Below are 18,123 nucleotides of genomic sequence, written 5' to 3' on the forward strand. Positions count from 1 at the left end.
AGAGTCCTTCAGATGCCTTTTGGCAAACTCCAGGCAGGCTGTCTTGTGCCTTTTACTGAGGAGTGGCTTCTGTCTGGCCACTCTACCATACAGGCCTGATTGGTGGAGTGCTGCAGAGATGGTTGTTCTTCTGGAAGGTTCTCCTCTCTCCACAGAGAAATGCTGGAGCTCTGTCAGAGTGACCATCGGGTTCTTGGTCACCTCCCTGACTAAGCCCCTTCTCCCCCGATCGCTCAGTTTGGCCAGGCAGTCTGCTCTAGGAAGAGTCCTGGTGGTTCCAAACTTCTTCCATTTACGGATGATGGAGGCCACTGTGCTCATTGGGACCTTCAATGTTGCAGAAACTTTTCTTTACCCTTCCCCAGATATGTGCCTTGATCCAATCCTGTCTCGGAGGTCTACAGACAATTCCTAGAATTTCATGGCTTGGTTTGTGCTCTGACATGCACTGTTAACTGTGGGACCTTATATAGACAGGTGTGTGCCTTTCCAAATCATGTCCAATCAACTGAATTTACCACATGTGGACTCCAATCAAGTTGTAGAAACATCTCAAGGATGATCAGTGGAAACAGGATGCAATTTTGAGTGTCATGGCAAAGGCTGTGAATACTTATGTACATGTGATTTTTTTCATTTTTTATTTTTAATAAATTTGCAAAGATTTCAAACAAACTTCTTTCATGTTGTCATTATGGCGTATTGTTGTAGAATTTTGAGGAAAATAATGAATTTAGTACATTTTGGATTAAGGCTGTAACATAAAATGTGGAAAAAGTGAAGCGCTGTGAATACTTTCTGGATACACTGTATGTGCATTCCTTCTAGGACTTATTTAATGTTCAATAATGACAAACCATGGTTAACAGCAAAACTCAGGCAGCTTCGTCAGGCCAAAGAGGATGCTTACTGAAGTGGGGATAAAATCTTGTACAATCAGGCCAGAGACACACTCACAAAAGAGATAAGAGTGGCTAAAAGAAGCTACTCTGTGAAGCTGAAAAACACGTTTTCAGCTAATGACCCTGCATCAGTGTGGAGTGGCCTAAAAGACATTACCAACTACAAGACACCATCCCCCAACACTGTAGGGAATCAACAACTGGCTGACGACCTGGATGTGTTTTACTTTAGATTTGAAAAGCCCAGTCTCACACCCCACACCCAGTTTGACGTTCTCCTCACACAAACACCAATACCTCCTGCAACCATCCTCCTCCCCCTCCTGCTACTCAACCTCCACTTAAGATATGTGAAGAGGATGTGTGCCAGGGCTTCCGGAAACAAAAGACATAGAAAGCACAGGACCCAGATGGTGTTTCACCCCCATCTTCACACAGATCTTCAACAGATCACTGAAGCAGTGTGAAGTTCCCTGCTGCTTCAAACACACCACCCCCAAATCACAGGACATAATGACTACAGACCCATTGCTCTGAAGTCTGTGGTCATGAAGTCATTTGACAGACTGGTTTTGGCCCACCTGTAGGACATCACTGTACCCTTTCTGGATCCCCTTCAATTTTCTTATTGAGCAAAAAGGTCTGTGGATGATGCAGCCAACATGGGATTGCATCATGTCCTGCAACATCTGGACAAACCAGGGACATATGCACCTGTACGATCTTCTCCCTGTACACAATTGACTGCACCTCCAAGGACCCCTCTGTCAAGCTCCTGAAGTTTGCAGATAACACTACAGTCATTGGCCTAATCCAGGATGATGATGAGTCTTCATACAGAAGGGAGGTTGAACAGCTGGCTGTCTGGTGCAGTCAAAACAACTTGGAGCTGAACATGCTCAAAACAGTGGAAATGATAGTGGACTTTAGGAGTAACACCCCAACATTGACCCCATTCTAAACAGCACTGTGGCAGCCATGGAGTCATTCAGGTTCCTGAGCTCTACCATCTCACAGGACCTGAAGTGGGAGACCCACATTGACTCCATTGTGAAAAAGGCCCAGCAGAGGTTGTACTTCCTTTGCCAGTTGAGGAAGTTCAACCTGCGCAGGCGCTGCTGATACAGTTCTACTCAGCAGTCACTGAGTCTGTCCTCTGCACTTCACAAACTGTCTGGTTTGGTTCAGCTATAAAATCGGACATCAGAAGAATACAAAGAACAGTTCGGACTGCTGAGTGTATTATTGGTTGCCCCCTGCCTCCCTTCAAAAACTGTACACTTCCAGAGTGAGGAAAAGGGCTGGAAAATCACTCTGGACCCCATTCACCCAGCCCACTACCTCTTTGAACTGTTGACTTCTGGCGGCGCTACAGAGCACTGAGCACCAGAACCGTCAGGCACAAGAACAGTTTTTTCCCTCAGGCTATCCATCTCATGAACAGTTAAAACTGCTCCATTGAGAAATAATTATGTGCAATACACAGCTTAGTCTATTTATATTTATCCAACATATCCTACCTCTTCTGCCATTCCACTCTGTATATAACAGATTTTAATTTGTACATATATATATATATATATATATATATATATATATATATATATATATATATATATATATATATATATATATATATAGTCGTATTATGTATTTTTATGTATACTTATATTTTCTATTTGCTTTTTATTTTTATTCTATTTTTTATTATCCCTGTCTTGTTGTTGTATTGTTTGTGCACTGGAAGCTTCTGTCACCAAGACAATGTTTTTTTTTTTTTACATTTTGAAAATAATAATACATCTTTTATTGTATTAATTAGAATGAGCTTTGGCAAAAAAAGCTCATTCTGATAAAGCTCATTCTAATTAATAAAAAAAAGATGTATTATTATTTTCAAAATTTAAAAGATTTTACATTAATAAATTATTTAAATAAATGTTTTTATGTAAAAATGTATTTGAAAATACATTTATTAAAATATTATTATTATTATTATTACTATCAGTTGAGTAGAGTAGGGGCTGTTCACACCAAAAGTGTATTTCTGTGCTGTTTTTCTATTATTTTCCTATGTAGATGCTCTGGACACACGTCTTTGACTGTTGCGTCACGTCTGTTTATTCATCGTCTCAAACAGGACAGCTGCATTTTTAGACACCGTGTCAAATTAAAAAGTTAAAATGTAAAACTTAAAAACACACCTCGAGACACCTGCGTTGTGTTTCATTTGTTGCTCTCTTGAATGCTGTATATTTTAGCAAACATATTTGGTCATCCAAGTATTCCATTCATACTATGAATTCAATTTGCGTACTACGCACAGTATACATACTGAACACTGCAGATGTAATAATAAGTGTAGTATGGTGGTTTGCAGCTTTCCAAAACACAGTCAATGTTTGTTTCTGTCTGTATGTTTACCCTCTAGCATGCTGACATGCATGGCATCGTTGGCTCTCTTTGGCACACTCAGCATGACCTCCAGCCCATCTTTAATTTCACCTTTGCCCTCTTCACAGCACGACAGCAGCTCCTACAAACACACATACTGTACTGTACTGTGCACTACACTACACGGCACAATTAACACTACATTTGACTTTCAGTTTGAATGCTTTGACACCAGAGAAACAAACACTCATGTGTAGTACCTTGAGCAGCAGCTGGTATTTGGTGATTCTCTGCACAGGTTTGATAAGGTATGATGATATGGAGTTAGTCAGACCATGTCTCTTCTGTATTTCCTGCTCAGAACACACAAAACCAATCATCTTACACTAATTATCATATAAACACATTATTCTCTCACACACACACACTGACCTATGCCATCTATTTCTGTAACTATTCACTCCCTTGTGCTACACTGACGTGTTCAGAGTCAGTGACTCACTGGCTTCGTCTACTGACCTCTGTTGTACATGCACAACATGCCATTTCAGATGAGGAGATAACACTTAAACACATAAACATGTAAGCAAATGCATATGTACTTACATCAAAAAAACTCCCAGCATGCTCCAGAATGAGTTGACTGGAATCTGGTTTATTTTTGCAATATGTGACATATATATTAAACTTATCTGCCTGAAACACAAAGACACAAGCATCATATTGCTATGTCAAAGACAAACTTGCCTACAATTTCATTTAAAACAATTTCAGTGACTCTGTCTGTGATTAATGAATATCAAATACATTTCCAATTGCACACCTGTTATAATTTCTCATCTGATAAAGTGTTAAACTTGTGTTGAATATTTGAATAATTTATGTTAATTCAGGCTTACTGTTTAAATGGGGAAAAAGCTCTGATATTGTCTCGATATCAACCTAATCATACACTGAAGCTAATAGTTAAAAAAATAAATAAAGCTAAAATTGGTCAATATATTATAAAATTGGTAGATATATTATGTATCTCTAATTTGTAGCTTTGCATATGCAACAATTGCATATTTGCATATTTGCATGACACTACTAATAATAATCACTTTTTTTAACAATCGAAATTACATGCAGGTGTTTGATAAACGTGTTTTACTCACCCATGTGACAAAGCAATGGCCCACATCCTCTGGTAACTGCTCATAATTAATCAGCTCTTTCAGGAATATACTACAACACAACAAAGCAACATGCAAATGAGTGTTGATCACAACAGCAGCACATTTTCATATCACATGGGAAGCACAATTGTGATAGAACAAAAATCTGCATCTTTAGCCTATAATTTAATTGGAAAGCATATTATTAATCTCTTCATCTGTCAGAGTAAGAAAACCATCTGTATGCTTGTAAAAAGTTCAAAGGGCTGTTAAATCAGTTTGTTAACTTTTGCTTTAATAAAGTGCAGAAACTGACTTATTGTGGAAGTCGTAAATCTCCTGAATGTTCCCGAAGATGATGTGCTCTTTGTTGGTGATTCCTGGAGGTACTTCCTCCACTCCACTGGTCATCTCCCACAGATATGTCTAATAAATACAACACAAGGAACTTTAGCAAGGCCTTTAGCTTTCTGTGCATAAGATTTTACATTTACACTTTACATGAGCTGTTTTGCAGCTTAGTCTAAATAAATGTTCTTATTGGACTGAGGAATTTTGAGTTCTATAACCTACAGTACGTTTTCATAGCACATCAGGCTATTTTATTTCAAAATATGATATGATCCCTTTTTATAATGTGCAGTCAACCTGTCATTATCGCAAAATAAACCCTGACAGGGTGATCAGGACCAGGTAAATTATACAGGACCCTATTTTAAGAGTGCTAAGTCTTAAGTGCAGAAATATGTTTTAAGTCATAAGCATAAAGTTAGTGGGCATGGCCATGAAATTTGGATATTTTCTTGCAATCATGCACAACATCTAGGCGCAACTGGGTTGACAAAATTGCACGCACAAAGCGCTAATGGGCTGGGTCAAGTGCAATTTAATTAGTATTTTCTTCTCCATTTATTGCGCATCCTGCATTCTATTATATAATGAAGACAGCTTATTTGTAAGAATTTGTTAGTGTAAATGGGCTTTATGTAATGAATTAGAAGAATTGAAATATGGGCCATTTGTACGTTCTTTTGCATATTAACTGCATCCTTGATGAATGTCTGGCATATTTCTAAGACAGTGACATGCTCCTTACATGCACGGCCCTTGCATTTTGGGAACCCTAAACAGATTTTAAAAATGAGGCCCACCTACCTACAGGTCTGCCTAAAACACACCCAACATCAATAACTAAGCAGGCTTAAAATTGTGCAAATAAACAAGTCAATTTATAAAAATAAAAATAAAATAAAATAAAAAAATAATCAACTGTAGTTTTTTAGCACACACATGCTGCTTTAGAAGTACAATATATTTTTAACTAATTAAACATACCAATCACATGCACACATTAATACTGTAAATATCTTTAATAAAATTCCAATCCTGTGCAAATAAATAAGAAAGAAATACATTTTCCAAATTAAGGTTACGCAGATGCTATTTAGTGCAGATAGTAGCAGACGCTCATAGTGGTGTAAATTGTGGCAGATAGGACTTGTACAGCTGTTTATTATAGCGTAATATAAAACAATACATAAAAAAGCATATTCAGTGAATGTAGTATAAGTATTCTGACAAATGAAATACGCCACTGGCAGTGGGACGAAATGCAGCTGATTTGTCGTGTAATGGTACAACAAAAAAATAAATGACTCTCTGATGGCTGCAGCATACAACAACTGTCTGTCTTTACTGACATGGGATGGATATGGGGAGAAGAGTGAAACTGGCAAAAAGGGGACTCGAACTCATTGTGGTTTTAAGGCGGGGCTTAGCGAAGGGTCAATTGACCAACCACAATCAAGTACACTATATTGCCAAAAGTATTCGCTCATCTGCCTTTAGACGCATATGAACTTAAGTGACATCCCATTCTTAATCCATAGGGTTTAATATGACGTCGGCCCACCCGTTGCAGCTATAACAGCTTCAACTCTTCTGGGAAGGCTTTCCACAAGGTTTAGGAGTGTGTTTATGGGAATTTTTGACCATTCTTCCAGAAGCGCATTTGTGAGGTCAGACACCGATGTTGGGCGAGAAGGCCTGGCTCGCAGTCTTCGCTCTAATTCATCCCAAAGGTGCTCTATCGGGTTGAGGTCAGGACTCTGTGCAGGCCAGTCAAGTTCTTCCACACCAAACTCGCTCATCCATGTCTTTATGGACCTTGCTTTGTGCACTGGTGCGCAGTCATGTTGGAACAGGAAGGGGCCATCCCCAAACTGTTCCCACAAAGTTGGGAGCATGGAATTGTCCAAAATCTCTTGGTATGCTGAAGCATTCAGAGTTCCTTTCACTGGAACTAAGGGGCCAAGCCCAGCTCCTGAAAAACAACCCCACACCATAATCCCCCCTCCACCAAACTTCACAGTTGGCACAATGCAGTCAGACAAGTACCGTTCTCCTGGCAACCGCCAAACCCAGACTCGTCCATCAGATTGCCAGATGGAGAAGTGTGATTCGTCACTCCAGAGAACGCGTCTCCACTGCTCTAGAGTCCTGTGGCGGCGTGCTTTACACCACTGCATCCGAGGCTTGGATGCAGCTGCTCGGCCATGGAAACCCATTCCATGAAGCTCTCTACGCACTGTTCTTGAGCTAATCTGAAGGCCACATGAACTTTGGAGGTCTGTAGCAATTGACTCTGCAGAAAGTTGGCGATCTCTGCGCACTATGCGCCTCAGCATCCGCTGACCCCGCTCTGTCATTTTACGTGGCCTACCACTTCGTGGCTGAGTTGCTGTCATTCCCAATCGCTTCCACTTTGTTATAATACCACTGACAGTTGACTGTGGAATATTTAGTAGTGAGGAAATTTCACGACTGGACTTGTTGCACAGGTGGCATCCTATCACAGTACCACGCTGGAATTCACTGAGCTCCTGAGAGTGGCCCATTCTTTCACAAATGTTTGTAGAAGCAGTCTGCATGCCTAGGTACTTCATTTTATACACCTGTTGCCATGGAAGTGATTGGAACACTTGAATTCAATTATTTGGATGGGTGAGCGAATACTTTTGGCAATATAGTGTATTTCAGAGCGGCATGTAGTTACAGTTAGTACAGTGTATGCCCACTTTTTCAGCCGTCTTGGTATTTGGAAGTGCAGTATTTTCCTTGAAGTATTTAAAAAAAAAAATTTCATAGACATTTCATAAAGTCCTTTCATTCTAAGCCATGGACCAAACCAACCAGTTCCGATGCGAACAACAACATTACAAATTTTGATTTAAAGCAAAAAAGAATTAGACAAAGGTACAAGACTGTGTACTGAATGTCTTTAATGAGGGCATGAAATACTGTGAAAAGTGTTAAAACGATGGGAAAATATACAACTTTTGATTACTATTGAACTATTCAAGTTGTTGATTATAAGCAGTGAAACAATATATTACATTTTATATATATTTATAGCACTGTGCAAAAGTTTTAGGCACTTGTGAAAAATGTTGAATAGTGAGGATGTCTTCAAAAATAATGAAATAATTTGTTTTCATTTATCAATTAATGTCATACAAAGTTCAGTAAAAATAAAAAAGCTAAATCAATATTTGGTGTGACCACCTTTGCCTTTAAAACAGCACCAATTCTCATAGGTACACCTGGACACAGATTTTCTCGGTTGTTGGCAGATAGGATGTTCCAAGGTTCTTGAAGAATTCGCCACAGTTCTTCTATGTAGGCTGTCTCAATTGCTTCTGTCTCTTTATGTAATCTCAGACTGACATTATGTTCAGTGGGGGGCTTTGTGGGGGCCATGACATCTGTTGCAGGGCTCCCTGTTCTTCTATTCTAATCTTTTCTATTTGCAAAAGTAATGTTTGGGAGTCTAACATTTATATTTCCTACTGACACACTAAAGTTGAAGATATAAATAATCAAGACAAATGCTTTTGTGAAACATCTTATGTGCCTAAGACTTTTGCACAGTACTGTATATATTGGCCAAGTAGTTTGAAAGTGTTGGAAGACCAGCTCGATTAGGTCATTCAAAGTGCGTCTTGGGAGTGTAGTTCTGAAGATCTATTTTTCTGCTTTTAAAGGTTTATTAGTTATCATATACCATTATTAGTTATCATTAATATTCCACTATGGAGAAAATGATTACGATTTTCAATTCCAGAACCAGACTGTTGCGCTTTATTGCTTCTGCTGTGCCTATACAATTCAAAACATGAAAATGATTATCATGAATAAAATTGAAACAATAACCTCTAAGCATTCTCGTAAGTCCCTCACATAGGCCTTTTCTGTCTGTAGTAGCTCTGCGATTATGAACCTGTAACAACACAAACAAGAAACTGATTATAACTGCACATCACATGCCTGTTACAGTATGTCCCTACAGTAGTTGTTCTTTTACTAAAGGCTGTGTATGTTCACTTACTCTTTCTTGCGGGCTGATTTCCTCTTCTCCTCATTCACCTCATGGTTAGGGTCACGCAGTTTAACCTCAGGGTCGGTCAGACTTGCAGGAATGATATCCAACTCCAGATCCTTATTATCCTGAAACACACACACACACACACACATAGAGAGAGTACTATCCTGAAACTGGAATGATCTACAAACAGTGTTTGAATGGAGTCTAAAAGACTATGCAGAACGTTCGAGGGATATCAATACAGTACTGCCTTCCAAACACTGTGATGTCTAAAAGATAGCAGTCAGGTAAGAAATGTACGTAAGGTGTACCTCAGAGCTGATACCCAGCGCGTTCTCCAGACTGCAGCGGTATTTGCCCATACGCAGGGAGAAATCTCTGTAGCGCTTGCCCACTGTCGTCACCCATTTCTTCAGCTCGGTGACATGCATGTGTCCCTTCTCCACAAAATTATCTGCCAACTGGATCAACATCTTCACTTTCTCTTTAGTTTGCTGTGTGACACATAATATGACGTGTGAGTGTGCGGTTTGATCGTTTATGGTCAACACACTTCATATCATACAGAGAAGCAGAAGTGATCTCTAAAAACAGATCTATAAATGTCCCTCAATGAGAAGTCCATGTTTTATGGGTTCATGTGAAAAAGAGAGAGAAGGGAGGTTTGTGTCTCTGTACCTTGGCAGAGATGCAGAAGTCTTCATATTCTTTCAGCAGTTCCTGAGTTTTCTCCACTGAGTCTCCAGGGCTTTTGTGAGTGGTGAGAAAGACCTCTCCTGCCTCCTCTATCCACTCTAATGCCTAGAGATGCCATCAAATCATAATCCAAATCAACACACCAATCAGAACAGTTCTGAAGTCTACAAACAAACCTTAATTCTACCCGAGGCGAAGCACTCAACAGAAACTTTTTAGGTTGGCATCCTATGACTGAAATGTAAAATCTGCCCTTAATCAGAGAATACACAGTAGCAGAATACCAGACAAAATGCAAAGATAAACACTGATCTCAGTTGCTTCAAATGCTCCACCATCATCCCTGTCCCAAAGAAACCCAAGATTGCAGGACTAAATGACTACAGACCTATCGCCCTGACGTCTGTGGTCATGTAGTTATTTGAGAGACTGGTGTTGGCCCACCTGAAGGACATCACTGGACCCTTTCAGGATCCCCTGCAGTTTGCCTATCGAGCAAACCAGGTCTGTGGATGATGCAGTCAACATGGGATGTATTGCTTACTGCAACATCTTGACAGACCAGGGACTTATGAAAGGATCCTATATGTGGACTTCAGTTTGGCTTTCAACACCATCATCCCTGCTCTCATATGGAATAAATTAACACAACTCTCAGTTCCCACCTCTATCTGTCAGTGGATCACCAGCTTTCTGACAGATAGGCAGCAGTTAGTGAGACTGGGGAAATGAACTTCCAGCACATGTACAATCAGCACTGGTGCCCCCCAGGGATGTGTGCTCTCCCCACTACTCTTCTCCCAGTACACTGTACCTGCACTACCAAGGACCCCTCTGTCAAGCTCCTGAAGTTTGCAGATGACACTACTGTTGTCAGCCTCATCCAAGATGACAATGAGTCTGCACACAGAAGGGAGGTTGAATGGCTGGCTCACTGGTGCAGTCAAAACAACCTGGAGCTGAACACTCTCAATACAGTGGAGATGATATTGGACTTTAGGAGGAACACACCAGCATCAACCCCGCTCACCATTCTAAACAGCACTGTGGCAGCAGTGGAGTCATTCAGGTTCCTGGGCACTACCATCTCACAGGACCTGAAGTGGGAGACCCACATTGACTCCATTGTGAAAAAGCCCAGCAGAGGTTGTACTTCCTTTGCCAACTGAGGAAGTTCAAGCTGCCACAGGTGCTGCTGATCCAGTTCTACTCAGCCATCACTGAGTCTGTCCTCTGCTCTTCAATAACTGTCTGGTTTGGTTCAGCTACCAAGTCAAAACACTTCAAAGGATAGTCTGGACTGCTGAGCGGATTATTGGTTCTCACCTTCTCACCCTCCAAGAACTGTACACCTCCAGAGTGAGGAAAATGGCTGGAAAAATTGCTTTGGACCCCATTCACCCAGCACACTACCTTTTTGAACTGTTGCCCTCTGGCCGGCGCTACAGAGCTCTAAGCAACAGAACAGTTAGGCACAAGAACAGTTTCTTCCCTCAAGCCATTCACCTTATGAGCAGTTAAACCTGCCCCAATACTCTCTATTGTGGCAATACAATCATGCATATTCAACAATTAATTCATATTTATATTCCATTTATATTTATTTGACATATCCTACTGATTTTGATAGTGAGCTATTGTACCTCACCTGTCATAAATTCTTAATAACATTTATTCAACATTAGTAACCTATGGAAATGTACCTTAATATAAAATGGACACATATGATGCATTTATTAAGGAATTGCCAACATTAGAAACCTATTTACATAAAGTTCAGTATAGACTGTAATAGACATTACAGTCATTAATATAAACACAAATTATGTTTATTATCACTATAATAGTCTTTTTTGTTGTTGTTGCATAAATCATGAATTAAGGGATTTTATGCTTGGATTTTTTTTTAAAAAAAATTTTTTAAAGTATGAATAACTGCATTTATTAAAGGGATAATTCACCCCCAAATTAAAATACAGTCACTGATTACTCACCCCTGTGTCGTTATACCACACTACTTTCTTTTTCTTAACACAAAAAGAGAAATTGTGAAAAATAAATTGTGTTGAGTGATGTCATACAATGGCAGTTTATGGTGACCATCTCTTCAAGCTTCAAAAGGACACAAAAGTATTGAGAAGTCTAATAAATTATTCCATGAGACTCGTGATTGTTATGAAATCATACGGTGAGGTTTGGTGAGAAACAAACCGAAATCTAATGTGTTATTTAGTGAAACTGCTGACCGACCGTTGCTCTCCTCTGTGCATCCATGGGATTGCACGAGACCAGTAGTTCACGTAGTCCGCTGGCGAAATGGGGCGTTCAAGTGAAAACATTTGTTTATCTAAAAACAGGTCTGCCACAATGATACTAAAGAACAGAACAGAGCTGCACACAAACCAGAACATTTCTGAAGAGTTTGTAGTCCAAGAAGAGATGCATTTCTATGCCCAGCCTTATTTTATTTCTTATTTTTATTTTTTTTAGCCAGAGTACTCAATCAAACTGAGAGAGATAGGCTGCATCCGAAAATGTAATAAGTTAATGGCTTAACTGACAGTGTTTATGAGTGAATGGAACTGGTCTCAGGACAGTTTGAAGAGCACCTTATTTTATACCTTATTTTATACCTTATTGTACCTCATTTTGGCCGAGAATGTCAAACTTTGAATGTTTCGCTGAGGTATCGCTCTCTTCAAATGGAGGTTCAGAATGGAGTACAGGTGACAGACATTCCCACCTACTCTATCTCTGTTTTATTGAATAATGGGCATAGAAATGCATCTATTCTTGGACTAAAAACTCTTTAGACATGTTTTGTAAGTTTGGTTCTCTGGTTTGTGTGCAGCTACGTTCTGTTCTTTAGTATCACTGTGGCAGACCTGTTTTTAGATATACAAAACACATTTTCTCTTGAACTCCCCATTTCGCCAGTGGGTATGTGTGAACTACTGGTCTCGTGCACTCATGAACGTGCGGTGGAGAGCAATGGTTGGTCAACAATTTCACAAAATAATACATAAGATTTCGGTGTGTTTCACACCAAACCATATCGTATGCTTTCATAACAATCATGAGTCTCATGGAATAATTGATTAGCTTGAAGAGGTGGTCACCATAAACTGCCATTGTATGACACCACTGATCACAACATTCTTTCACAATTTCTCCCCCAGTGTCAAGAAAAAGAAAGAAAGAAAGTCATATTGGGGTTTAACAACACAGGGGTGAGTAAACAATGACTGAATTTAACTTTTTTGGGTGAACTATCCCCTTAAGCATTCATAACGTAAGTTAAAATACTCACTATTTGTCAAGGATTGGATGAAAGCTTCCCTTTTTCTGCATATTGCTAAAACTGCATATAAATGATTAATAATGCATCTGACTAAATCGACCTGATTACATTGTGTTCACTGTTGGGTAAAACACTTAAACTTAACAAATTCAGAATAATTCCTCCTTGTTCATTGTCGCATGCAAGTCATACATTTGATTTTCCCTGACAATGAACCTATAGGAGGCTTACGCCCTTTAGCTATCACAGAAACACAAAGAGACATACATATTCAATTTCATGTTTAGATTTGACATAAATAATACTATTTTGAGCCTGGTCTCATGAAATTTACGTGGGTATTGCTACGTTTTTGCAAAACGTAATTTACGTGGTGTAGTACACATTTGGCTCCTTTTTGAAAGTGAAATGTCCAGCTGAGGGCGCCAAAACCCAGTGAAATGAGGTTGTATTCAGATGAGCTTTTGAGGGTGGATTTGGAGGTTTTAATGAGTAAGACGTGCATGCCTCAACAAAAACTTTACCCTTAACCTAACCAATAGTGTTTTAAATATAAATGAGACAATAAAAAAGACAAACTAACCCAACCAACCCCTAAACCCAACCGATAGTGTTTTAAAATGCAAAAGTGAAATGAAAAGCAGTTTTTTTTCTGAAGCAACACGCCAACCAATGGCTAAACACAATCGACAGTGTTTTAAAATATATAAGTGAAATAAAAAGCAAATTTTCAGAAGCAAGCATGTCTTTCCATGTTGCTTCCATGACACTGCAGTGTTATGGTTCAACATGCATTCTTGAGCAGTCTTGAAACCTGGTCTGCTACGTTCAAAGTCCAATGCTCTACCATGTGAGCTACTGTGCAATCTAATCACATCTGAACAAGTACATATAATTAGGAGGGTCTATACAGCGTAAAAAATCTCTAGTTTTTCAAACAATGCTTTACAGTACAAGTTTGTCGATATCATAACACAGCAGTGTATGAGTAATAGAGAGAAAAAGTGTTTATAAAGTCCTAATTAACTTTTAACATTATGATTTGTGCGAATGTGAATAAAACAATTGTTTGTACCTGGAGACATGTATATCGAGTTTTGCAAAAATGTATATAGTCACATTTTCACTATAAGACCAGGTTGACTATTTTTGAAATGCATAACCCAAGTAATGTACTTAAAAGTAATTAAATTGAAATTCAGTAACTGTAATCTGATTACTAAAATGTTAAATGTAACAGGTTACACTACTTTTTGACTTAAAATTTATTAGATTACAGTAACTAATTACTTTGTAATCATATTACCAAGGGCATATTACACACAACACTGATAGGGTTAGCTAGAACAATTAGAAATAACCCCTTTAGTTAACAATTCCAGGTTACCTCATTTTACACTGCATAGAGAGAAACAAACAAAGAAACAAATAAAGTGCAGTTACTCAAACACACACACATGAGAAGTGTAGTTCTGTGTATTCACCTGTTTGGCACTGCGTTCAAACACTATGTACTGTTGACACTGATCCAAACATCGTTTCTTCATTGTCCAGAAATGCAGAACTCTGTTCTCCCTCTGCAGCAGTTCATTTAGGATGGCTTTAAAATACATGATACATGTTTTAGGTGTACATACATAGATTGGACTGTATAATAATTTAACTAACATGGACAAATGAATGCCTGAATGGAAATTATAACAGGTGAAAAAAACTGGCCCATCCTCATATTAAAATAACTGGGCATACATCGATCAGCCACAACATTAAAACCACCTGCCTAATATTTGTGTAGGTCCCACTCATGCCACCAAAACAGCACCAACACACATCTCAGAATAGCATTCAGAGATGATATTCTTCTCACCACAATTGTACAGAGCAGTTATCGGAGTTACTGTAGACTTCAATCAGTCTGGTCATTCTCTGTTGACCTCTCTCATCAACAAGACATTTCCATCCGCAGAACTGCCGCTCACTGGATGTTTTTTTTTTTTTTTTTGGCACCATTCAGAGTAAATTCTAGAGACTGTTGTGCATGAAAATCCCAGGAGATCAGCAGTTACAGAAATACTCAAACCAGCCCATCTGACACCATCATCCATGCGATTATCTAATCAGCCAATCGTGTGGCAGCAGTGCATTAAATCATGCAGATATGGGTCAGGAGCTTCAGTTAATGTTCACATCATCCATCAGAATGGGGAAAAAATTTTATCTCAGTGATTTGGAGCGTGGCATGATTGTTGGTGCCAGATGGGCTGGTGAGCGGCAGTTCTGCGGATGGAAACGCCTTGTTGATGAGAGAGGTCAACAGAGAATGGCCAGACTGGTTTGAATTGACAAAGTCTGCGGTAACTCAGATAACCGCTCTGTACAATTGTGGTGAGAAGAATATAATCTCAGAATGCTATTCTGAGATGTGAGTTGGCGCTGTTTTGTAGGCACGAGGGGGACCAACACAAATATTAGGCAGGTGGATCATGATGGGCATATCTAAAGCCAATCTATTTCATCTAGAATATGAGCGCTGACCTTTGACCTGTTGCTCAGGACCGCGGGTGTTACCAGACGAGCCCTGAGTGCTGACATTATTCCGGTGGATGTATTTGAGGAAAACCTCAGCATTACGTCTGGCCAGAGTACAAGCCTAAAAAACACAGCACAATTTATACAGATCCAATACGCACCAGCAAAATACACACACACACACACACACACACACACACACACACACACACACACACACACACACACACAGAGGTGGGAGAGAGAGAGAGAGAGAGAGAGAGAGAAACTGAACTGCTGCCCAGAGGTGAGATACTGTATGTCCTTGCTGCATACATATGAATTAATCAAATTGTGCACAATTATTAAAACATCTGTGCTCAGATCGGGTCAAAAGTTACTTAAAAGCATATAATAACTAAATGTACTTTTTTTATATATATATATATATATACTTATAAATCTGTAAATAGTTATTACTGATATTTACTGTGGTTTATTTTTATAGATTTTCAAGGTGTATCTATGTATCGATTCTAATTAAATTACATAAAGTATTAAATATGGGAAATAAAATAAAAATCCATTATATAATGCTTAACAAATCACTGGATATCTATATATACAGTATATGTACTATATGTAATTTTCCTCATATTAAACGTCGACAGAACCACATGCAGATATGACAAGGGTGGGTTTTTTTTATACACTGAAATAATAATAATACAAATACATATAGCTTGTGCCCTGTAGCTGGGAAGTTGACAAAAACATATCTATGAACATCAAGACTACTGTGTGATAATGTTTAGTTAGTGAGGTAGAACTTTGTGCAAAGTGGATAGACGTGGGGAAATAATAATAATAATAATAATAATAATAATTTAATTAGGGTCTATTCATAGATACACCTGAAAAATCTATTAAAAATAAACAAATGTAATCAGTAATAACTAAATACAGATTTACATGTTTATTATTATTTGTATTTATAAGATTATTCTTGAAAAATATTGACAAGGCTTTTGCGATCCAGTGCACCAGATCATGAATACATTGTGCAGATTTTACTTTTTATTTACGTATTTACTTATTAGTTTACTTTTTGCCTATTTAGAATGTTTTTGCCTTGTTGCGCTGTTCAATTCTTGTAAAGAGGAGGATATGCGTCTTTGGGTCGAAAGTTCTTGTTTGTTTAATAATTATTCTGACCCTGCTCACGCACATGCGCACACACTCATCTGCAGCATTCTTACACTATTATGACATCAGATAATTTAGAGCTCTCCCTGTGTGACATCATAAAGCTTGGAATGTGTGATGGAACGTCTCGCGGCTACTGTAAGGCCCATGTTTCTTCATGTTTACTTGTCTTCGTGTTTGGACTCACTCGAGACCACTCTGGGGAGAAAGTTCTGCGAACTGAATGAAGTGGAAGGCGTGCGCTTCACAGGATGGGATGGGGTGATATATTTATTAATTTTACAATTTAATTTAACTGACATTTTATTGAGATTAGAGATTTTGTGCATTGTGTAATGTCATTTAAAGTGAGCCCTGAAAGTTACGAATCCCCGGCGTTGCTGCAAGGTGCTTGCCATATGATTTGGATAAGAACCTAGCTCCAGGTGCAGCACTCTTGGTGGGACTACCAGCTGTCTGACCCCAGGAATCAAGTTCCTTATTGAATTAGGGGACTCACTTAGATTTAGTCGTGTGTGCCATGCAGGGTTGGGCTGTGTCTAGAAGGTAACACTCTGCCAGCCTAAGTCTCACGAGAGTCTCATTCGCTGTTACTAAGGTTCGATTTAGGATTAGATTTAGTGGTAGGGTTAAGGTTAGGGTTAGGTTTAGAGTTTCTATAGGACTCCAAATAAATCCAAAAAACACAATGTGTGTATGCTGCAAGCAGTGTTTTTTCTGCAAGGAGGTGGGTGGGTTGCAAGATGGGCCCTTGGTTTATAGGATCTAATGTTTCTAATGGCAACCACCTTGCTGTCAAATGCTGTAATATTTTATTAAATTAATTTCATGATGCACCGATTAATTTAATCAAGTTAATTACAATTAATCACATATATCATCAATATTTGCTGAGAAACCCATCAAATATATATTTAATAATATAAGAAAATTCAATATATATATAATTATATAGTATAGTATATTTATAAATAATAAATATATTTAATAAATATTAATTCAGATAATTAAAATACATGATGCTACATTATTGTGTCAGATGAGTAAAGTATTGATTAGACAATATAGAAAGTCGCTTTAGAAGTTGAAATATTGTTTCTTTAATTTTCATACCATTGAACATACACTATATTGCCAAAAGTATTCGCTCATCTGCCTTTAGACGCATATGAACTTAAGTGACATCTCATTCTTAATCCATAGGGTTTAATATGACGTCGGCCCACCCGTTGCAGCTATAACAGCTTCAACTCTTCTGGGAAGGCTTTCCACAAGGTTTAGGAGTGTGTTTATGGGAATTTTTGTCCATTCTTCCAGAAGCGCATTTGTGAGGTCAGACACTGATGTTGGCGAGAAGGCCTGGCTCGCAGTCTTCGCTCTAATTCATCCCAAAGGTGCTCTATCGGGTTGAGGTCAGGACTCTGTGCAGGCCAGTCAAGTTCTTCCACACCAAACTCGCTCATCCATGTCTTTATGGACCTTGCTTTGTGCACTGGTGCGCAGTCATGTTGGAACAGGAAGGGGCCATCCCCAAACTGTTCCCACAAAGTTGGGAGCATGGAATTGTCCAAAATC

The 18,123-nt window shown here is 38.8% G+C and overlaps 1 protein-coding gene across 1 annotated transcript in view; it reads right to left on the reverse strand.

Annotated features, from left to right (window-relative positions):
* The window catches only part of LOC127448053 (kalirin-like), a 325,245-nt gene that overhangs the window by 125,040 nt on the left and 182,082 nt on the right, over positions 1-18,123 (reverse strand). The window contains exons 19-29 of the mRNA XM_051710307.1: positions 15,370-15,484; positions 14,319-14,434; positions 9,516-9,638; positions 9,149-9,331; positions 8,841-8,959; positions 8,666-8,732; positions 4,770-4,879; positions 4,454-4,523; positions 3,903-3,992; positions 3,557-3,649; positions 3,327-3,438 (exon numbers count right to left, since the gene is read on the reverse strand). Of these exons, the coding sequence (XP_051566267.1) occupies positions 3,327-3,438; positions 3,557-3,649; positions 3,903-3,992; positions 4,454-4,523; positions 4,770-4,879; positions 8,666-8,732; positions 8,841-8,959; positions 9,149-9,331; positions 9,516-9,638; positions 14,319-14,434; positions 15,370-15,484 (1,198 nt within the window). The remainder of the gene's footprint in view (positions 1-3,326; positions 3,439-3,556; positions 3,650-3,902; positions 3,993-4,453; positions 4,524-4,769; positions 4,880-8,665; positions 8,733-8,840; positions 8,960-9,148; positions 9,332-9,515; positions 9,639-14,318; positions 14,435-15,369; positions 15,485-18,123) is intronic.

The sequence above is a fragment of the Myxocyprinus asiaticus genome, chromosome 11 (genome assembly GCF_019703515.2).
Source record: "Myxocyprinus asiaticus isolate MX2 ecotype Aquarium Trade chromosome 11, UBuf_Myxa_2, whole genome shotgun sequence".
Taxonomy (NCBI): Eukaryota; Metazoa; Chordata; class Actinopteri; order Cypriniformes; family Catostomidae; genus Myxocyprinus; species Myxocyprinus asiaticus.